Below are 23,340 nucleotides of genomic sequence, written 5' to 3' on the forward strand. Positions count from 1 at the left end.
AAAGAAAAAAGGAGGCATGGCGCCAGACGCAGTAGCTCACGCCTGTAATTCCAGCACTTTGGGAGGTGGAGGCAGACGGATCATTTGAGGCCAGGAGTTCAAGACCAGGCTGGCCAACATGGTGAAACCCTGTCTCTACTAAAAAGACAAAAAACTAGCCAGGCATGGTGGTGCATGCCTGTGGTCCCAACTACTCGGGAGGCTGAGGCAGGAGAATCGCTTGAACCCAGGAGGCACAGGTTGCAGTGAGCCGAGATCACGCCACTGCACTCTAGCCTGGGCGACAGAGCAAGACTGTCTCCAAACAAACAAAAAAAAAGGTGGCACGGGGCTAACCATAGTCTCCAGTAGAACTCTGAAGGAAGAAGAAACTCTGCACTCTTTGTAAACAGAAGGAAGCTGGCACATTGTCTTTTGTTGCATTTCATTGCCTGGAGAGGGTTTATAGAGGTCTAGACACAGGTAAGGTTTCTCTGAGTTCTATGCTGGATAAGTAACTGTTTTACCACCAGAGCATACTAATGAGTGCCCTAGAGCACGGGGGTGTACTGAGCACTCTCATTAGCAAGGTGGACACTGGCAATAGAAATGTCCCCTCTCCCTCCTTTCTGCTTTTCTTTCCTTTATATATTCAATAAACATTTACCAAGCAAATTCTGCACCAGGCATAGTGTCAGGCAGTGGAGAAAATAGACAAGTCCCAGAGAAAGCCAGAAAACAAATCTCGAGACAAAAATTGGGCTTCCCATCAAGATGGCTGACTGAATTGAAGCCAAACGCCACACCGTCTGCATCTATCTCCCACCCACCCAATCCCCAAACACACAAACAGGCGGGGTAAAATATCTGTTTTCAACATAACCAAGCTCTAGGCAAGAAGGAGACGACTCCAGATGCCAGAAATGAGGAGGAAACCCAAAGCTGAAACCAAGAGCCTGGCCTGGGAGTTTAGGGAACAGATGGCTAGGACTTGGGAGAGGCAGGGAAGCCAGAAGACACCTACTTCAGAAGGTTTTCCGCTCCGGTCCTCATCCGCACGGCTTTCAGGATCTGCTGATTCAAAGCAGCTCTTTGATTCTGCAATTTACTCCGGCCGGTTTGTGCAAGGGGATTACAGCCCTGAGGAAAAATAAGAGATGCCCCTTCAGAGGTTGGCCACTCTAAAAATGATGACAGGGTTTAATATAATGGAAAATGTTTAACTTTAAAAATAATCTTTTCTGGGCCGGGCGCGGTGGCTCAAGCCTGTAATCCCAGCACTTTGGGAGGCCGAGGCAGGCGGATCACGAGGTCAGGAGATCGAGACCATCCTGGCTAACACGGTGAAACCCCGTCTCTACTAAAAATACAAAAACTTTAGCCGGGCATGTTGGCGGGCGCCTGTAGTCCCAGCTACTATGGCGTTAACCCGGGAGGCGGAGCTTGCAGTGAGCCGAGATGCGCCACTGCACTCCAGCCTGGGGGACAGAGCAAGACTCCGTCTCAAAAAAAAAAAAAAAATCTTTTCTGAAAACAAAGCATCTACATAGAAAATATTGAAAAGTATAAAGAAAGTCGCTCATAACAACACAATTGCAAAATAGCCACTGTGAATTGGTCTCTCCTTCTCATCTATTTTTTAAATTTATTTTAGAGACAAGTTCTGAGCTAGGCACTGTGGCTCACGCCTGTAATCTCAGAACTTTGGAAGGCCAAGGCGGGTGGATCACCTGAAGTCAGGAGTTCGAGACCAGCCTGGCCAACATGGTGAAACCCTGTTTCTACTAAAAAATACAAAAAATTAACCAGGTGTGGTGGTGGGCGCCTATAATCCCAGCTACTCAGGAGGCTGAGGCACGAGAATCGCTTGAATCTGGGTGGTGAAGGTTGCAGTGAGCCGAGATTACGTCACTGCACTCCAGCCTCGGCGACCAAAGTGAGACACTGTCTCAAAAATAAATTAATTAATTAAAGACATATCTCTAGGGCAGAGTTATAAGATCAAACCTTTTAGGGCTACCCATGGGCCAGCCCAATCATCCTCCAGGACAGAAAGGCACACACACCCTTGTGACTGCTTTCCCCCTCACTGTTACTGAGTATCTACTTTTTTTTTTTTTTTTTGGAACGGAGTCTCGCAGTGTGCCTAAGATGCAGTGCAGTGGCACAATCTCAGCTCACTGCAATCTCTGACTCCTGGGTTCAAGTGATTCTCATGCCTCAGCTTCCCAAGTCGCTGGGACTACAGGTGCATGTCACCATGTCCAGGTAATTTTTTTATTTTTAGTAGACATAGGATTTCACCATGTTGCCCAGGCTGGTCTTGAACTCCTGACTTCAAGTGATCCACCTGCCTCGGCCTCCCCAAAGAGCTGGGATGGCAGGTGTGAGCCACTGCACCTGGCCTACTTTTTTGTTTAGTAACAGCTTTATGGAGATATAATCCATATACCATACATTTTGCCCTTTTAAAATAAACAATTCATTGGTTTTTAGTATATTCAGGAGTTACAGAACCATCAATGCTATCTGAATTTTTTTTTTTTTTTTTTAGATGGAGTCTTGCTCTGTCATCCAGGCTGCAGTGCAGTGGCACAATCTCGGCTCACTGCAACCTCTGCTCCCAGGTTCAAGTGATTCTCCTGCCTCGGCCTCCCGAGTAGCTAGAATTACAGGTGCCCACCACGACGCCTGGCTAATTTTTGTATTTTTAGTAGAGACAGGGTTTTGCCATGTTGGCCAGGCTGGTCCTGAACTCCTAACCTCAAGTGATCTGCCTACCTCAGCCTCCCAAAGTGCTGCGATTACAGGCGTGAGCCACCACGCCCATCAACCACTATCTGATTTTAGAACATTTTCATCACCCTAAAAAAAAAGCAAGTAGCCATTAGCATCACTCCCCATTTCCTTTTCCCCTTAACCCCAGCCCTAGGCAACCACAAATCTACTTTCTGTCTTTACAGGTTTGCTTATTCAAGATTATTTCATATAAATGGAATCATATAATATGTGGCCTTTGCATCTGGCTTCTTTCATTTGCCATGATGTTCTCAAGGTTTATCCAGGTTGTAGCATGTATCAGAACTTTGTCCGTTTTTGTCCCTGAATAAGATTTCATTATATAGATACACCACACTTGTGTACTTTATCCATTCATCATACGATGGGCATGGGGAGTGTTTTCACTTTTTGACTATTACGAATAAGGCTGTTTATGTGCATACAAGGTTTGATACGGATATATGCTTTTGTTTCTCTTGGCTATAAATATAGAAATAAAATTTCTAGATCAGGTGGCTTATTTTGTTTTTGTGTTTTTGAGACAGAGACTTGCTCTGTCGTCCAGGATTGAGTGCAGTGGCTCAATCTCGGCTCATTGCAACCTCTGTCTCCCAGGTTTGAGCGATTCTCCTGCCTCAGCCTCCCGGGTAGCTGGGATTACAGGCGTGCACCACCATGACCAGATAATTTTTGTATTTTTAGTGGGGGGGGGGGTTTCATGATGTTGGCCAGGCTGGTGTCAAACTCCTGACCTCAAGTGATCCGCTTGGCTTGGCTTCCCAATATGCTGGGATTACAGGCGCGAGCCACTGCACCTGATCTAGATCATATGATTTATTCTATGTTTAATGATTTGAGAAACTATCAGGCTCTTCAAAGTGGTTATACAATTTTACAATCCAACTAACAGCATGGGAGTTCCAATTCATCTGCATCTCACCAATACAGTTGCTGGTCTATCCCTTTATTACAGCTATCTTATGTGTGTGCTGTCTCACACTGTCGTTTTGAATTGTGTCTCTCTGACAGTTAATGATGTTGAATATCTTTTCATGAACTTATTGGCCAACTGTATATCTTCTTCGAAGAAATATCAATTCAGATCCTTTGCCCATTTTTTTTTTTTAAACAGGGTCTCAGTCTGTCACCCAGACTGGACTGCTGCAGTGGTGTGATCTTGGCTCACTGCAACCTTCACCTCCTGGGTTCAAGTGATTCTCCTGCCTCAGCCTCCTGAGCAGCTGGGACTACAGGTGCATGCCACCACGTCCGGCTAATTGTTGTATTTTTTGGTAGAGACAAGGTTTCACCATTTTTTTGCCAGGCTGGTCTTGAACTCCTGACCTCAAGTGATCTGCCCACCTTGGCCTCCCAAAGTGCTAGTCTTACAGGCGTGAGCCACCACACCCGGCCCTCTTTTGCCCAGTTTGAAACTGGATTGTCTTTTTAACTGTCCAGTTGAAAATTATTTTTAATTTCTGTCAAGTTGACATGCAAAAATAAATAGCTCATTCTTCTAATTTGTATGTTTATTATAACAGTGAAGGTAAAGGTTTTTCCATATAATCTTTTTTTTTTTATTATACTTTAGGGTTTTAGGGTACATGTGCACAATGTGCAGGTTTGTTACATATGTATCCATGTGCCATGTTGATTTCCTGCACCCATTAACTCGTCATTTAGCATTAGGTGTATCTCCTAATGCTGTCCCTCCCCCCTCCCCCCACCCCTTCCATATAATCTTGACACTTTAATTTCTTTTTCAACAAATTGTCTGTGTTCTCTGACCATTGTGCCCTGGTGTATTTGGATTACAGCGTTTCATGCTAAAAGTTTAAGATCAGAATAATAGTTGCATTTTAACTTAATGGTGTTCTTCCCACCCCAGACAGGTAGAAGCCTCAGGACCCGGGTTAGGCCCACATTCCTCTTTGACGCTTATCTCTAGGTCCTGCCCACTGCGGTTACTCCCTGGGAGCGGTCTGGCGGGTAGTATTACGTGGTGAAGAGACTGCCCTTTCTCTCTCGCTGAGTCACATCTCAGGCCTGCACACACCTGGCCTCTCCGACCTCTGCCCAAGCCACACCCATGGCCTGGACCCCAGTGAGGGAGATGTGAGTTATCTATAGCGGAAACCTCCTCAGGAATCCCAGTATTCTCCTTCCACAAAGATTTCTCATTCTTGGCCAGAATGGTCATGGTAGCTCACACCTCTAATCCTAAGCACTTTGAGAGGCTGAGGCCAGAGGATCGCTTGAGGCCAGGAGTTTGAGGCTGCGGTGAGCTACAATTGCGCCACTGCACTCCAGCCTGGATAACAGAGTGAGACTCTGTCTCTACAAATAATAATAAAAATTTTAAAATAATAATAAAAATAAAAGACTTCTCATTCTCATTTCCCATCAGGTCACCACCACCTGTCCCCCACACAGCCCCACAACTTAATTTTCCCTGTCTCGCAAGGACACTTCCCCCAAGTCCAAATTGCACAGATATTCAGAATTCAAGTTGGTTTCTGTAGACAGGCTGGAGTGCAGTGGTACGATCTCAGCTCAGTACAGCCTCTGCCTCCTGGGTTCAAGTGATTATCTTGCCTCAGCCTGCTGAGTAGCTGGAATTACAGGCACCCGCCACCACACCCAGCTAATCTTTCTATTTTTAGTAGAGATGGGGTTTCACCGTGTTGGCCAGGCTGGTCTCGAACTCCTGACCTCAGGTGATTCACCTGCCTCGGCCTCCCAAAGTGCTGGGATTACAGGCATGAGCCATGGCATCCAGCCCTGGAATGGATTTTAAAATTAATATCGTTTAAAGCATTAAACGGTTTCCAATTTTGTCTTTCTTCAGATTTAAGATTAAAATATCTTTGGCCAGGTGTGGTAGTTCACGCCTGTAATCCCAGCACTTTGGGAGGCTGAGGTGGGTAGATCACCTGAGGACAGGAGTTCGAGAACAGCCTGGCCAACATGGCGAAACCCCGTCTCTACTAAAAATATAAAAATTAGCTGGGCGTAGTGGCATGCGCCTATAATCCCAGCTACTCTGGAGGCTGAGGCAGGAGAATCACTTGAACCCGGGAGGCAGAGGTTGCAGTGAGCCAAGATAACACCACTGCACTCCAGCCTGGGTGACACAGCGAGACTCAGTCTCAAAAAAAAAAAAAAACTTTAATGTTAAGTTATTATAATTAAATGTTAAAGAACTAAAATAACTGTTCGTCCCTATCCTTTCCACTTCCAAAAATGACGACGATTCAGTTTGACTCTGAATTACCTGGATCACCACTGCTGTGTTTCATTTTACAGGGAAGCTTGAATAACTAATTCCTTTACGTACATTCCCAGAGCTCAGATAAGCAGCCATTCCAAACTACAGATAAGAATTTTTTTTTCTGTTCATATACTTTCCCCAACTTCTGCTGGCCTGGAATCAGTACGCCCTAACCAGCCCATAGATATGTGGTCAAGTTTCTAGATAAGGCATAGGAACACTTAGGGTTAGATTTGACTGAGTAATTGGGCCCGAAACCACATTACTTATTCCTGACAGGTAGGAATGTTGGGCTTTGCTGGAGAACACAAGAAACACCTACAGGGCTGTGTGTAGAAACTTCCCTGAGAGGTAAATCTGGACAAGACTGTCAGAAAGACTCGCTGGCATCATCAGAAACTATTGGCCATCTACTAGCCCCTGCCAGGGGCTGCTCTGTAGGGGACAAGGTGGCGGGTCCACCATCCCCACCCATACATTTCTCACCCCACCCCTTATCTTGTCTAATAACGAGACCTTAGCCCTGAACAAACAGCTTCCAGAATAGCTTCTGCAACGCAGAGACAGGGATTGGTTCTCAACAGAACACAGAGCCGCTTTGAAACTGGAGTGAGGGTTTGCACCAGGGACTGGGGCTAAACCCCTCACACCTGTGGGGCCAACTGAGCTGTCCTGACCTCGGGGTCTGCTGTTGACAAGTTCTACAGTGAAGTGAGACTTTCTCCTCCACAGAGTCTATTCCCTTCCCACACTAAGGTTCACACATTTCCGTCAGTCCTGAAACTTGCAGAGTGGGCAGACAGCCAACACCCAAGAAAAGCAAGTACTGAGTGAACGCCTGTGTCATCACCAGCTTTACAGGCAACTCCTGGGGTCGGCCCGCTTATGTGGACCCTGGTGCAGCATCTCGGATGCCATGGTTCTGCAGCAAGGAGGTTATATGAGCAACTTGAGATCCTAGAGGCGGGCAGTAAAAGTTGGGGTGGGATTTAAGACCCTGTCCTTCCTGCTGCTCAGGATGAGCGGTGAGGCGGTGTGAGCGGTAGGAATGCATGCAACCCCCAGACACCCCTTCATGGGTGATGGCTGCCCACCATCACCCCACATCTTTTGGGGGAACAGTGACTCCAGCCCACTCTCCCACCTCATAGCCCATGATGGCCTGGTGGGGGGCAGGGGTGTGTGTGTAAATCCATGCTCCCCCAACATCCTTTCCAAGGGGAAGAACATCTGACTTCTGCCTGGCCCATTAGAAAACGAAAGCCTGAAGATGAGGGTCAATCAAAACCCATCAGGAAGAGGTCCTCATTGGCCTTGAACCTGGGAGGCTGTGACACTGAGCAGTTGCAGCCACCTTACCACCAGCAGAAGAGTGCCTCCCTAGACATGGAACCAACCCCAGGTAGGCTGAGCTGAGAAACAGATTTGGTGATGTCATCTGAGCCCTGGATCAAGCCAGGCCTGAAGCCATCCCTCTGTACTTTTCATTTACAGCAACCAATTCATTCCCTTCTTTGCCTAAGCCATTTTCTGAATTGAGGTACAATTTACATATAATAAAATACACATATTTTCAGTATATAGTTCAATGAGTTTGAACAAACATATAAACCTGTGTAACCATCACTCCTATCAAAATACAGAACACAGAACATTTCCATCATCCCCAGGCAACCAATACTCTGATTTCTATCACCACATATTTTTGTCTGCTTTTGAACTATGTAAATGTAATCAGATAGGATGCAGACTTTTGTGTCTGGTTTATTTTGCTCAATACCATGTTTTGAGATTCACCCATGCTGTTTCATTTACCAGTAGTTTGTTCCTTTTTTTTTTTTTTTTTTTTAGACAGAGTTTCGCTCTTGTTGCCCAGGCTGGAGCACAGTGGTGTGATCTTGGCTCACTGCAAACTCCACCTCCCAGGCTCAAGCGATTCTCCTGCCTCAGCCTCCTGAGTAGCTAGAACTGCAGGCACCCGCCACCACACCCAGCTAATTTGTGTGTTCCTTTTTTATTGTGGGATAGAATTCTACTGGAGGAACGTACTAGGGTGTGTTTATCTGCCAAAGCTATTTTGGATTAAATTTTCTAGCACCTGCAACTAAAAAAGTACTAACTCAAATAAGTTTACCTAGAGTGAAAACTCTTTTCTTTCCTTTGAGACAGAGTCTCACTCTGTCACCCAAGCTGGAGTACAGCGGCATGATCTCAACTCACTGCAACCTCCGCCTCCTGGACTCAAGCGATTCTCCTGTCTCAGCCTCCTGAGTAGCTGGGATTACAGATGCGCACCACCATGCCTGGCTAATTTTTGTATTTTTAGTAGACACAGGGTTTTGCCATGTTGGCCAGGCTGGTCTCAAACTCCTGGACTTAATTGATCTGCCCACCTCGCCCTCCCAAAGTGCTGGGACTACAGGTGCGAGCCACCGCACTGGCCTAGAGTGAAAACTCTCTTTACAGGTCACTTACATGCCCTTAATGTACAGTCAGATTGTTCACCTGTAAGACAAGTATTTAAGAGCAGCACCTAGACAAAGCCCACAGGCAGGAAGACTGTACTTCCAGGGATCATTTCTACAGTTCGTTACTGGAGAATTTTCTCTGAATGTGCACAGCAACCATTTATATTAGTGTGGCACACACCTATCTAAAAGCTTTGAGTGCAGAAATGCGGATTCACCTTGCTTGTAACTACTGTTCTTGAGCTCATAAAACACCTAAATAATGTGGTGTAACAACTAAATGTGTACACAGAGAAAAGCCTCAGAATGTTATCCTAGGTGAAATCTGTTCAGTGAACAGACAGATCACAGCTACAGTGACATTTCTGCCACTGTTACAAGTTTCTTACAAAGTGAGAAAGTGGCTGTCTAAAATCAGAAAAAAGCCTGGCGTGGCGGCTCACGTGTATAATCATGGCACTTTGGGAGGCTGAGGTGGGCGGATCACTTGAGGTCAGTAGTCTGAGACCAGACTGGCCAACATGGTGCAACCCCATCTCAAGCAAAAAATACAAAACTTAGCCAGGTGTGGTGGCGTGTGTCTATAGTCCCAGCTACTCGGGAGGCGGAGGTTGCAGTGAGCCGAGAACTCACCACTGCCCTCCTGCCTGGGTGACAGAGTGAGACCTTGTCTCAAAAAAAAAAAAAAAAAAGAATTAAAGTCAGAAAGAGAGCCCTTACCAAAAACTGACCGTGCTGGCACCTTGATCTTGGATTTCTAGCTTCTAGAACTGTGAAAAATAAATTTATGCTGTTAAAAAAATAAATAAAACTGGAGGTAGGCACTTAATTAGGAAGAAAGGAAAGGGTGGTCAAGCTACTCCTGGAACAGGGCAGTTTTTCTTCCCCTATGGGGGCCCTGCTCCATTCTGGGCAGTGCCTGGTGCCTGCTTCCCCTCCACTACAGGTAACAGTATGGGCCCTTCTTCTGCACAGCCAAAGATAAAGCTCACACATGCAGAGGTGTTTCCAGCAAATTTAGGACAATGTGCAAGCTTGGGATCTAAAGGTTCAGGCGTAAAACTAAGTGAGAGACGACATGGTAGGGCTGGGCCAGCTCCCAGCCAGAGAGACCTTCCCACGGGATACAGGAAGGCAGGTGTTTTTAGCTGCTTCTCCAGCAAAGATTATTTTCTCTGCCTTTCTCAGTCCTTCCTGGTTACGCAATCCCTCACTCAACCACCAAACTCTGGAAAACAGAATTGCTTGTTTATAAGTCAGCCAGAGCAATCAATGAGAAAGCACAGAAAATAGCATGCAGTACCCTGCAATACACACATACATCTAATTTAACTTTTCACCACACTGGAGATTCAGGGCAGGCTGGGTGGAAAGAATCTAGCTTGTCCATGTCCATAAAAATGAAAACATGAATTCAGTACTTGTCAACAGCCCTCCTGCCCTTCCAGGATCTCTGCCAGGTGTCAGGGCTGGAGGTTAGGGCCCAGCCGCCTCCCCCGGGAATCCCAATCCATTCACATGGGGGTGGAGGGGGACTCGATATGAATCAACACAGCCATAATCTTTAGTTACGAGCTCCCTTCAGTCTGTTCCAGAAATCTCTGTAAACCCCTACTGTGTGCCAATCACAGTTATTTTTCAATATGCTGAATAACTTTTTTTTTTTTTTGAGACGAAGTCTTGCTCTGTTGCCCAGGCTGGAGTGCAGTGGTGTGATCTCAGCTCACTGCAACCTCCACCTCCCGGGTTCAAGTGATTCTCTTGTTTCAGCCTCCTGAGTAGCTAGGATTACAGGAATGTGCCAACACACCTGGCTAATTTATATATATATATATTTTTTTTTTTTTTTAGTAGAGACGAGGTTTCACCATGTTGGCCAGGCTGCTCTCGAACTCCTGGCCTCAAGTGATCCACCCACCTCAGCCTCCCAAAGTGTTAGGATTACAGGTGTGAGCAACTGCGCCTAGCCTTGAATAACTAGGCTTTTACTGTGCCTCCCACCACATCAAATCGTGAACATTTCCATGAATCAACTGTATTTCCAGACCAATGATCTGCTTATTTCAACTGGTAGGACACACTCAACAATAGTTTTAACAGTTTTTTTTTTTTTTTTTTTGAGATGGAGTCTCGCTCTGTTGCTCAGGCTGGAGTGCAGTGGTGCGATCTTGGCTCACTACAACCTCTGCCTCCTAGGTTCAAGTGATTCTCCTGCCTCAGCCTCCAGAGTAGCTGGGATTACAGGCGCGCGCCACCATGCCTAGCTAATTTTTGTAGTTTTAGTAGAGATGGGGTTTCACCATGTTGGTCAGGCTAGTCTTGAACTCCTGACCTCGTGATCCACCTGCCTTGGCCTCCAAAGTGCTGGGATTACAGGCATGAGCCACTGCACCCGGACACCCAGCTAATTTTTGTATTTTTTACTAGAGACGTGGTTTCACTGTGTTGGCCAGGCTGGTCTTGAACTCCTAAGACCTCAGGTGATCCACCCGCCTCAGCCTACCAAAGTGCTGGGATTACAAGTGTGAGCCACTGCACCCAGCCTCTTGTTTTTGAGGCAGGATCTCACTCTCTTGCCCAGGCTGGAGTGCAGTGGCGAGATCTCCATTCACAGCAGCCTCAACATCCCGGGGCTCAAGCAATCCTCCCACCTCAGCCTCCCAAGAAGCTGGGACTACAGGTCCACACCACCACACCTGGCTAATTTTATTGTATTTTTTGTAGAGACAGAGTTTTGTTGATGCAGCCCAGGCTGGTCTTGAACTCCTGAGCTCATGTGATCTGCCCACCCTGGCCTCCTAAAGTGCTGGGATTACAGGTGTGAGCCACTACATCCAGCCTTTTTTACCACTTGCCCTTTTTTCTTCTTTGTTTTTTTTTTTTTTTGAGACAGAATCTTGCTCTGTCACCCAGCAGGCTGGAGTGCAGTGGCACAATCTCAGCTGACTGCAACCCCCACCTCCGAGGTTCAAGCGATTCTCCTGCCTCAGCCTCCCAAGTAGCTGGGATTACAGGCATGCAGCACCACGCCCAACTAATTTTGCATTTTTAGTAGAAACAGGGTTTCACCATGTTGTCCAGGCTGGTCTCGAACTCCTGACCTCAAATGATCCCCTTGGCTCGGACTCCCAAAGTGCTAGGATCACAGGCGTGAGCCACTGGGCTGGTCCCCTTTTCTCGTTACAATCAAATGGAAACCTGGCCATAGGGAACTCCGAGGGTCTGAATGGGCAGCCCTGAGGGACTCATATCATTCACCGTGGTGTCTCCATCCCTGGTGCTCCAAGTGGGGAACCTTGTCCTCACTTGGCACCCATTACTGCTGCTCTGCCAGACACCCAGCCTCTGGCTGAGCAGTACCTGCAGTTCGACTGTGTCCTATGGCTACCTCCAATGCAGCCTTTGTGTCACGGGACGCTGGTACCTGAGCCAAAGGAGGAAGTGTTGATCAGGCTAAAGCCAATGCCCAGTAGCATCAGGTGGTGTCGTGGCAACCATCCAAATGGCCCCAGGAAACAAGGGACATTTACAGTGTTACAGGTCATCATGTTGTCTCTCCTCTGAGTCACCCTGAAAATTCTGTTTCTGCCAGGGGATACCTCCCAGCCAGGATCCCACAGTTGAAAACTGTTGGTCAGGCAGGCCCTCGGGGCTGATGGCGGATACCATGCAGCTGGGCAGACCCTCTCCAAGGCCACAGTCAGCCTGGATCCAGCCTGGTCTTCAAGATCTGGCTTAGGGGTGGGTGCAGTGGTTCACACCTGTAATAGCCCACCACTGAGACTGGAGGATTGCTTGAGGGCAGGAGTTCAAGACCAGCCTAGGCAACACAGTAAGACCCCATCTCTACAAAAAATAAAAATAAAAATCAGCCAGGTGTGGCGATTTTTAATCATGCCTGTAGTCCCAGCTACTTGGGAGGCTGAGGCAGGAGGATCACTTGAGCCAAGGTGGTCAAGGCTACAGTAATCTGCACGCCAGCCTGGGTGACAGAGCCAGATTCTGTCATCTTTAAAAAAAAAAAAAAAAGAAAAAAATCATTTTAGACCATGATGGGGAATCAGGAGTAGGGTCAGCATCACCAACCTTTACTCTCCTCTGCCTCCCTCCCTCTCCACCTGGGAATTGACTCGAGCCTCCAAGGGGATGGATCTAAACAGCCGGAGGGATAGTATCAGTACCAATAGAGTTGGAGCTGCTGATCCCACATGACCCACGCTGTGCCTGGTGGACGCAGCCCATCAGAAGGCTTCCTCATCCACACGTGCGCTCATAAAAGATGCACACAAGTGTCTAACACGAAATTAGCCCTCACTAAGACGAATGCTGCTCATTCATCAAAGAGTAGATCCCTGCTCCTTGCAGAGAGAAGACTGCAAGGAGCTTCTGGGTTAAAAAACAACAACAATAAACAAAAATTCTCCTTCCTTCTCTGCCGGAGCCTCCAGGAAGCCCAGAGTCAACAGGGACCATAAAACAGGACACAATGAACCCGGAGGCCCTGTCCAGGCTGGAGGTTTCTGTGAACAAGAAACAACTTCTCCTACAGCTCTTGAGTAAAAACAATGGAGCTAAATTCATTTGGGGGCATTAGCATTCCCAAAGGATGAAGAGGCAGAGATAAGAAGTGACAATGCCTCACTGTGTACTCACTCTCCTCTTCCACATAGTGCCAAGACCTTTCATTTCGGGCCTTTCAACGGCCCTGGGGAAAGGCTTTCTCTAGTTTGTTTCCAGCTGCTTTTCTTTTCTTTTCTTTTTTTTTTTTTTTTTTTTGAGATGGAGTTTTTTGTTCTTGTTGCCCTGGCTGGAGTGCAATGGTGTGAGCTCAGCTCACTGAAACCTCTGCCTCTCAGGCTCAAGCCATTCTCCTGCCTCAGCCTCCTGAGTAGCTGGGATTACAGATATGCACCACCACACCCAGCTAATTTTGTATTTTTAGTAGAGACGGGGTTTCTCCATGTTGGTCAGGCTGGTCTCGAACTCTCAACCTCAGGTGATCCACCCACCTCAGCTTCCCAAAGTGCTGGGATTACAGGCATAAGTCACCACCCCTGGCCTTCCAGCTGCTTTTCTTCATGGCCAAGAACAGATTTTCCTGTGAGTTTTAGTACTATGGGGTACAGGGGCAGTTGCAGAAAAGGAATCGCTATCAGGATGCAGCATTCTAGAAAATTACATTACTTTGCATTTAACTACAGGCCAGAGAACAATAATTCTTCCAAGATTTTCAGTAGGAAGAGCATAAAAATCTGGGGAAAAGAAGTTGCATTTCCACTTCTTGAGAAATAATTTATAGTAATATAAGTTGAGAAAGTAATTTATAGTAATCTTACAGAGCTGTACCTCTGTTTAAACACAGTAACATAATGAGAAAGAAAAAATATAGTGAGAAGCCAGGGAAAGCTGGGTGCGGTGGGCTCATGCCTGTAATCCGAGCACTGTGGAAGGCTGAGGCTTGGGCCCAAGGAGTTCAAGACCAGGCCGGGCGCGGTGGCTCACGCCTGTAATCCCAGCACTTTGGGAGTCCGAGGCGGGCAGATCACAAGGTCAGGAGATTGAGACCATCCTGGCTAACATGGTGAAACCCCGTCTCTACTAAAAATACCAAAAAAAAAAAAAAAAATTAGCCGGACGTGGTGGCGGGCACCTGTAGTCCCAGCTACTCCAGAGGCTGAGGTAGGAGAATGGCGTGGACCCGGGAGGCGGAGCTTGCAGTGAACCGAGATGGCGCCACTGCACTCCAGCCTGGGCAACAGAGCCAGACTCTGTCTCAAAAAAAAAAAAAAGAGTTCGAGGCCAGCACGGGCAACACAGTGAGACCCTGTCTCTACAAAAAATTTAAAAATTAGCCAGGCTTTGTGGCTCATGCCTGTTGTCCCAGCTACTCAGGAGCCTGAGACAGGAGGATCGCTGGAGCCAGGGAGGTTGAGGCTGCAGTGAGCTATGATCATACCACTAAACTCCAGCCTGGATGACACAGCAACACCCTGTCAAAAAAGAAAGAAAAAAAAGAAAAGAAAAAAGTGAGAGACATGATTTTATAATAGACTTGAGGCTGGGCATGGTGGCTCACGCCTGTAATCCCGGCACTTTGGGAGGCCAAGGCAGGCAGATCACCTGAGGTCTGGAGTTCGAGACCAACATGGAGAAACCTTGTCTTTACTAAAAATACAAAATTAGCCGGGCATGGTGGCGCATGCCTGTAATCCCAGGTACTCAGGAGCCTGAGGCACATCACTTGAACCCGGGAGGCAGAGGTTGTGGTAAGCCAAGACCGCGCCACTGCACTCCTGCCTGGGTGATAGAGCGAAACTCCGTCTCAAAAAAAAAAAAAAAGATAGAAAAAAAAAATAGACCTGAAAGGTTTCTTTTTTCAGAGACCTCCCAAGGTGCCAGCCCAGACCAGGAGGTCTGTACTGGGGGTGTCCATTTCCAACCTGAGGCTAAGTTACGTCTTGAGGCTCTGTACAGCCAAGTCATCCTACCTGATTCCAAAAAGACCAATTAACAAGGGGACTCCCGGGCTTGGCGCAGTGGCTCACCCCTGTAATCCCAGCACTTTGGGAGGCCAAGTAGGGCAGATCACCTGAGGTTGGGAATTTGAGACTAGCCTGACCAACATGGAGAAACCCCATCTCTACTAAAAATACAAAAATTAGCTGGGCATGGCGGTGCACGCCTGTAATCCCAGCTACTGGGGAGGCTGAGGCAGGAGAATCGCTTGAACCCGGGAGGTGGAGGTTGTGGTGAGCCAAGATTGCACTACTGCACTCCAGCCTGGGCAACAAGAGGGAAACTCTGTCTCAAAAAAAAAAAAAAAAGGGGGACTCCCTCCATCTCCCACCAGTGACTGTCTTACACATTCAGGATCCACACCCAGCCCACATAAGGGACTTTTGAGCAATTAGGTGCACAAAACACAGTTGAAGCTCTGATTAAGGCCCGTGGACCACCCCACTTTTTGCTCTCTAAACTAGAGCCAAGAGGCTGATTCCAGGCCAGGCACCATGGCTCACACCTGTAATCCCAGCACTTTGGGAGGCCAAGGCGGGTAAATCACTTGAGGTCAAGAGTTCAGGACCAGCCTGGACAACATAGTGAAACACCATTTCTACTAAAAATACAAAAATTAGCTGGGCATGGTGGCGGGCGCCTATAATCCCAGCTACTTGGGAGGCTGAGGCAGGAGTATTGCTTGAACCCTGGAGGCGGAGGATGCAGTGAGCCGAGAGTGCACCACTGCACTCCAGCCTGGGCAACAGAGCAAGACTCCGTTTCAGAAACAAAAAAAAGCCAAGAGGCTGATTCCTTTTCAAGCATGGCCACAGCCATCCCAACAAAGCACCAATTCCCAGCACTGCTCAGCACTCCAGGAAACGAGACCTGCTGGGAACTGCTGCCAAAGAAACCATATCAAGTCAGGGTCCGGAATGCCCCAGAACCTGAGGAGGGGTCAGGCACTGAGCTGTCGCTCCATAAATCCTTTTCGGATGAATGGAGCATAATGTCATTTTAAAGAAAAGGGGAGGGAAGGCATGACACAGAGAACAGGATGAAAGAGAAGCTTGACTTCAGTGGAAATTCATTTGATCCTTAAGTGTGCACAAAATCCCAATAGTCGCCAGGCGCGGTGGCTCATGCCTGTAATCCTAGCACTTTGGGAGGCCGAGGCAGGCGGATCATGCAGTCCAGAGGTTGAGACCACCTTGGACAACATGGTGAAACCCCAACTCTACTAAATATACAAAAATTAGCTGGGCATGGTGGCACGCGCCTGTAGTCCCAGCTACTCGGGAAGCTGAGGCAGGAGAATCACTTGAACCCGGGAGGCGGAGGTTGCAGTGAGCCGAGATCGCGCCATTCCATTCCAGCCTGGTGACAGAGCGAGACTCCGTCTCAACAACAACAAAGAAATCCCAATAGTCAAAATACAGGTCCAGGTGCAGGGACTCACACCTATAATCCCAGCACTTTGGGAGGCCAAGGTGGGTGGATCACTTGAGGTCAGGAGTTCAAGACCAGCCTGACCAACGTGGTGAAACCCTGTCTCTACTAAAAAATACAATTAGCCGGGCATGATGGTGCACATCTGTAGTCTCAGCCACTCAGGTGGCTGAGGCATGAGAATCGCTTGAACCCAGGAGGTGGAGGTTGCAGGGAGCTGAGATTGTGCCACTGCACTCCAGCCTGGGGGACAGAGCAAGACTCTGTCTCAAAAAAAAAAAAAAAAAAATACAAGATTGGAAGCCTCATGGGTTCTCACTCACTGCCCCCGGGTAGCTCAGACACCCAATCAATGCAGCAGCTGTTGGCAATCTTCACCCCCTCCTCCACTCCTGGGACCCATCCCCAGCTCACCTTCTCCCTGAATCTCCAGCCATTCCCCACCCAACTTCTTCACTTTTGTTTTTTTCTTTTAGATTTTTTTTTTTTTTGAGACAGAGTCTCGCTCTGCTGCTCAGGCTAGAGTGCAGTGGCGCAATCTCAGCTCACTGAAACCTCCACCTCACGGGTTCAGGCGATTCTCCTGCCTCAGCCTCCCGAGTAGCTGGGATCACAGGTGCCTGCCACCACGCCTTGCTAATTTTTTGTACTTTTAGTAGAGACAGGGTTTCACCGTGTTGGCCAGGCTGCTCTCAAACTTCTAACCTCAGGTGATCTGCCCGCCTCGGCCTCCCAAAGTGCTGGGATTACAGTGTGAGCCACTGTGCCCTTCCACACCTTTGTCTTTAACCGGCTCTGGACTTCCACATTCTAAAACAAAGCTGCCTTCTCTCTTCTCAGCTCCCCTCTTTCTCCAGTAATATCTTCCCTGCCCTTCTCCCCCTATACCCTGTCACACTGACTTTTGTCCCCAATTCTCCGATCATGCATTTCCTAACGACTCCTAAAGGACTAAATCCAGGACCTTCCAGCATTCTTCTGACTTGTCAAGCCTCGCTCCACTAACAAGACTGACCTCTCAGCTTCCTAGACCTGGCCACCCTTCTGGCTTTCCTCCCACCTTTCTACCCATCTCTTAAGCGGAGGAACTATTCCCTTCTAGCCCAGATCCTTTCACTCAATACCCCAACTGCCTCCCAATTGGTGCCACCCAAAACTGCATCTCCAGCCAGGGCGCCTGCATGGCTGCTGGGCCCATGCAGTGGGCTCTCTGCTGGGACCGCCACATGGATATCCCACGAGGGCCACCAAGTCTACGCACTAGCCCCCACGTTCACCCGCGTTCATGGATCTCGAGGGGGCGCATGACCAGACGCCTCAGGCAGGCATTGTGACTTTTTTTTGAGACAGGGTCTCATTCTGCTGTCCAGGTTGGAATGCAGTGGCGTGATCTCGGCTCACTGCAGCCTCCACCTCCCAGGCTCAGCGATCCTCCTGCCTCAGCCTCCTGAGTAGCTGGGACCACAGCTGGGTGCCACTACACCTGGCTAATAGGCAGGCATTTTGGATTCTCATTGGCAGCTCCTTCCCTGCCATAACCTGTCACATCAGTTCTTTCCCTCTCTGCCAGATATTGCCTTTTCTCCAGCTCTATCATTCCAACCTCCTCATCACTGGAATCTCTGCCTTCTGTGTGGACCCCTGCTCTGAGCTAAGGGTGCAAGCTGGTGGAAAGAATGGGTGATTGAGGCTGTGTTTACATGGCTGTTTTTGTGTGTGTGTGTGTGAGACAGGGTCTCACTCTGTCATCCAGGCTGGAGTGCAGTGACATGATAACAGCTCACTGCAGCCTCAACCTCGTGGGCTCCGGATATCCTCCCACCTAGGCCTCCTGAGTATATGGGATTACAGGAACACAACACTATGCCAGGCTGATTTTTAAACTTCTTATAGAGATGGGGTTTTGCTATATTGCCCAGAGTGGGCTTGAATTCCTGGCCTCAAGCAATCCTCCCACCTTGGCCTCCCAAAATGCTGAGATTACAGGTGTGAGGCACTGCACCCCACTCACAGCACTGTCACTGACTGCATCATCAGTAGTCCGTAACAGAGAAGGAAGGGCAAAGATGATAGGTATTACAAGTAGCTAAATCCTCCCAATGCCTCCCTGCCTGGCTCCACCATAGCTTCTTTCCCATCCACCACCCTTTCACCATTCATGTGTCAAAGTGGTCTTTTTCTTACACAAATCTCACAGGTCTGGTCCTGCTTTAAATACTTTGAAGGATTCCACAGTTCCCAGGTCAAGCAAGATACATGACCCTGAACTGCCTGGCTCCCACTAACACCTCCACACCCCGGGGGTGCCTACAAAGCACTCACAAGTCCACAGCTCTGTCCAAGCTGTTCCCTCTTCCTGAAGGGCTCTTTCTCTCCTTTCACCTGGACAGCACCTGCCTTTTTTTTTTTTTTTTGAGACGGAGTCTCGCTCTGTCACCCAGGCTGGAGTGCAGTGGCGCGATCTCGGCTCACTGCAAGCTCTGCCATTCTCCTGCCTCAGCCTCCCGAACAGCTGGGACTACAGGCGCCCACCACAACGCCCAGCTAATTTTTTGTATTTTTAGTAGAGATGGGGTTTCACCGTTTTAGCCAGGAAGGTCTCGATCTCCTGACCTCGTGGATCCACTAGCCTCGGCCTCCCAAAGTGCTGGGATCTTTTTTTTTTGGGGGGGTTGCGGGGGTATGGAGGCTCGCTCTGTTGCCCAGGCTGGAGTGCAGTGGTGTGATTTCAGCTCACTGCAACCTCCGCCTCCCGGGTTCAAGAGAGTCTCTTGCCTCACTCTCTCGAGTAGCTAGGATTACAGGCGCCTGCCACTACACCCGGCTAATTTTTATATTTTTAGTAGAGACAGGGTTTCACCATGTAGGCCAGGCTGGTCTCGAACTCCTGACCTCAAGTGATCCACCTGCCTCAGCATCTCAAAATACTGGGATTACAGGTGTGAGCCACCACACCTGGTCAGCACCTGCCTTTCATTCAGCCATTTGGTTTTGTTTTCATTTTTATTTTTAAAATTTTTTATACAGCCAAGGTCTTGCTATGTTGCCCAGGCTGGTCTGGCACTCCCGGCTTCATGAGATCCACCTGCCTCGGCCTCCCAAACTACTGGGATTACAGGTATGAGCCACCACACCTGGCCCTCATTTGCTTTAGATCAAACTGGTTCAGGTCAGAGATCAGGAAAGATTCAGCATCAACACCTTTTATTTTCCTAGGACAAATAGACTCTTTGAACTGGTATGACTTAACATGGAGTAGCACAACAATTGTTACAAGGTCTCATTTTCAAAATTGATGCTTTTAATTGTAAAGCAATGATTCCTCTTATTTTGCACCCCGATTCTCTCATCCAACACCAGAGAAACTGCATCTAAAAAACACCCCACTTTAGGAGGCCAAGGTGGGCAGATCACCTGAAGTCAGGAGTTCAAGACCAGCCTGGCCAACATGGCGAAACCTTGCCTCTACTAAAAATACAAAAGTTAGCCGGGCATGGTGATATGAGCCTGTAGTCTCAGCTACTGGGAAGGCTGAGGCGGGAGAATCACTTCATTCTGGTAGGTGGAGGTTGCAGTGAGCTGAGATCGTGCCACTGCACTCCAACCTGGGCTCCATCTCAGGGGGAAAAAAAAAAAAAACACCTGTAGCCGGGCGCAGTGACTCACGCCTGTAATCCCAGCACTTTGGGAGGCCGTGGCGGGTGGATCGCTAAAGGTCAGGAGTTCAAGACTAGCCTGGCCAACATGGTGAAACCCCATTTCTACTAAAAATACAAAAAATTAGCCAGGCGTGGTGGCAGGCACCTGTAATCCCAGCTACTTGGAAGGCTGAGGCAGAAATGCTTGAACCCGGGAGGCAGAGGTTGCAGTGAGCCGAGATCACACCACTGCACTCCAGCCTGAGCGACAGAGTGAGACTCTGTTTCATCATCATCATCATAATCATCGTCATCATCATCATAAATAAATAAATGAAAAACATCCAACTGTGCGCCTTTCCTAGCTCTCTTGCCATCCACTCTTTCCCAGTGTGGAGCAAGACGTCCTCCCCTGGGCTCACAGACATGGAGGGCTCCCACAGGAAAACGTGTTCTGGGAGGCTTGGGACCACCCCTCACAGGTGTGCTCCTCTTGCTGCCATTTTCCCCCAGGTGCTGCTGGAGTTCCAGAGCTACACCTGCTCAGAGAACAGTCTGGGGAGGAAATGTCCCAGAAAGAGGCAGCAACTTGCGGGAGGCCACACAGCAATTTTGTGGGAGTGGCAGTCAGGCCCTGGGGCTTGAGGACAGACATAGGAATTCCCAGGCCAGGCCTCCTCCTGCAATTCCATGGCCTGTGATCCTCTGTCCCAAACGCCACACATAATTAGAAGTTATAATCCTGTAATTCCATGATGACATCTTTGAACTTAAATATACCTCAAAACTACTTTTTTTTTTTTAATGCTAAAAGCAACTTCACAAAAACGAAGTTTTCCCACTCTGCGCCACACTGTCTTGCCCAGGGCTCCTCACCAGTTAGCAAAGCCCAGTCTCTCTGTGTCACCTGAGAGAAGGAGGAAGATGCCAAGACCATTTAGGAACTGGATCCTAAGGCTTTGAACAATTAAGAATTGATTCGTTTATGGGAAAGTTTCACTTCCCTATTTATAATTATGCACTGTCGTATGTATTATAAAAACGAAAATCAACAACAATCTCTCCACCCTCTCAGTGATCCCTGGCCAAGGGCCAAAAGCTATTTTTAGACTTGCTCGGGACCTAGAGAGAGGAAGGCGTGGAAGGTATCACCATGACTCCGGGCTCCAAAGCATCTTTGTAGCCCAGGCCCTGACGCCTGCGGCTATCCCAGGGCCCCTGCTCCGCAGGCTGGGGTCGCTTTTGAGGGACTCAGCTCCCTGACTGTTATCTTCTGGGCAGAACTCCGCAGTGTGAGCCCAAGAGCTCCTGGACATGCCAAGAGCCCGCGAGGCCCGCACCCGCCGCCCGCCGCCACCCCCGCCAAGTCTCCCGGACAACAAGACAAATCCGCTTTGGCACACAGTGAGACGCACAAGACCGTGGGCCTCACCTGCGGTGCTCACGCCCTCCTGGACGACCCGGAGCCGAGGAGGGGGCAACGCCGGAGGATCCCTCCCACCAGCAGCTCTCCCCTGCTCCCTGAAAAGTCCCACAGGCGGACGTTGGAAGCATTTTGGAGGCAAAAAGAGACCGCTGGCCGGGCGCAGTGGCTCACGCCTGTAATCCCAGCACTTTGGTAGACCGGGGCGGGAGGATCCCTTGAGCCCAAGAGTTTGCGACCAGTCTGGGCAACAGGGCGATACCCCAGTTCTACAAAAAATTAGCGTGGCAAGGTGGCGCGCCAGCAGTCCCAGTTACTCGGGAGGCTGGGGCGGGAGGATCTCTGGAGCTCAGGAAGTCGAGGCTGCAGTGAGCTATAATCGCGCCACTGCACTCCAGCCTGGGCGACAGAGCGCCTAAAATAAATATGAGACCGCCAACCCGCCTGGGATGGTCTGTCTCCACCCGCGCTCCCACCAAGCGCTCCTGCAACGCGCCCAGAGGCCAAGGGCGCCAGCGCAGCCAGGAACCGGTCCTTTCCCCAGGCACCAGGGATCGCAGGCGAGGGGTGGCGGGGGGGGGGGAGGGGGGAGACCCAAGCACCCCTCCAGGTCCTCCGCCCGCACCTGCGCGGGGCGGCCACATGCGCCTCCCCTACTCCCCGCCCAGTCCCGGATGCCACCTGCTCGGGACGCCGGGGACATCGCCGCCCATCTCCTCCCCGCCGGCCTCCGTCCGGCCAGCGCCGGCCCAGTGCGCCCCCTCCCCCTCCCAGCCTGGTGGACCCCGACTGCGCGCTCCCACGGCCCCTGCAGGGCCTGGGGGAAAGGAGGTCTGGAGCCCGCAGGTCCCCGCCCGCTCGAAGCCACCCACCTTCCGAAAGTAGCCGTCGTTCTCCTTCTCCAGCGGCTGGGGGGCCGCGGGCAACAGCGCGTCGGTCATGCTAGCGGCGCGGGCGCTGAGGGCGGACTGTGGCGCGGCGGCTGAGGCTGGCCGGAGAGGACGTGCGGCCCCGCCCCTTGCCCCGCCCTTCCCCGCCCCTCCACTCCCGACCCGTCCCGCGGCCCTTCTAGCCCCGCCTGGGGCCGAGCACGGGAGCTCTGGAGACGCGCCGCGCCCCGCCCCGTCGCGGGCCCCGAACCCGCGCCCCTTGCGGGGCTCGTCACCCGGAGACCTGCGCCCTGGGCGCGGCGCCTCGGGGTTGTCTCTGGGCGTCGTGGCTGGCTCAACTTTGCGAATGCCGCGACAGCGCAGGGAAGGCACGGGGGTCTCAGGGGCCGCAGCGAAGCCCTGGCTGTGGACCTGCGCCCTGCCCTGGAGCCCGGGGAGTCAGTGGTGACGGCGTGGATCCAGGCGCGTCCCTCCTGGGTGAAGCCCGCGCGCCGCGGTGGAAGGGGCCAGACTCGACGCCACGTCGAGGGCGCGGCTGGGGCTCTGGGCCCTGGGCCCGGCGGTTTGGAAAAGCTTTTCCCAAGAGGGGAGCCCATGGCCGAGGGAGCGTTGACTGCGCCGCCGAGCGCCTTGCCCGGACTACTTGGGCTTGTTGGCATGGGATCAACTCAGCCGATCCCCCGTCCCCGCTGCAAAGACGAGTGGGATCCGCTGGACTCGCGGACGGCCCTGAGAGAGGGGACCAGGAGGGGTTTTGTGCCCCAGACACGGCAGATGCCCTTGAACACAGTTCTTTTTTTTAAGAGATGGGACCTCGCTCTGTCGCCCAGTCTGGAGAGCAGTGTTGCGATCTCGGCTCTTTGCAGCCTCGACCTCCCAGGATCAAGCGATGCTCCAGCCTCAGCCTCCCAAGTAGCGGGGACTGCAGGCGCGGGCCAACGCG

At 50.1% G+C, this 23,340-nt stretch overlaps 1 protein-coding gene and 1 pseudogene across 1 annotated transcript in view; one reads left to right on the forward strand and one right to left on the reverse strand.

The window, feature by feature from the left end:
- The window catches only part of RHPN2 (rhophilin Rho GTPase binding protein 2), an 84,763-nt gene extending 62,282 nt beyond the window's left edge, over nucleotides 1-22,481 (reverse strand). The window contains exons 1-2 of the mRNA XM_032170383.2: nucleotides 22,380-22,481; nucleotides 1,004-1,119 (exon numbers count right to left, since the gene is read on the reverse strand). Coding sequence (XP_032026274.1) covers nucleotides 1,004-1,119; nucleotides 22,380-22,448 — 185 coding nt within the window. The 5' untranslated portion in view covers nucleotides 22,449-22,481. The remainder of the gene's footprint in view (nucleotides 1-1,003; nucleotides 1,120-22,379) is intronic.
- Nucleotides 8,587-8,674, forward strand: LOC116479838 (small nucleolar RNA U3; annotated as a pseudogene).
- Nucleotides 22,482-23,340: the final 859 nt, after the last annotated feature.

This window comes from Hylobates moloch, unplaced genomic scaffold, assembly GCF_009828535.3.
Source record: "Hylobates moloch isolate HMO894 unplaced genomic scaffold, HMol_V3 SCAFFOLD_12, whole genome shotgun sequence".
Taxonomy (NCBI): domain Eukaryota; kingdom Metazoa; phylum Chordata; class Mammalia; order Primates; family Hylobatidae; genus Hylobates; species Hylobates moloch.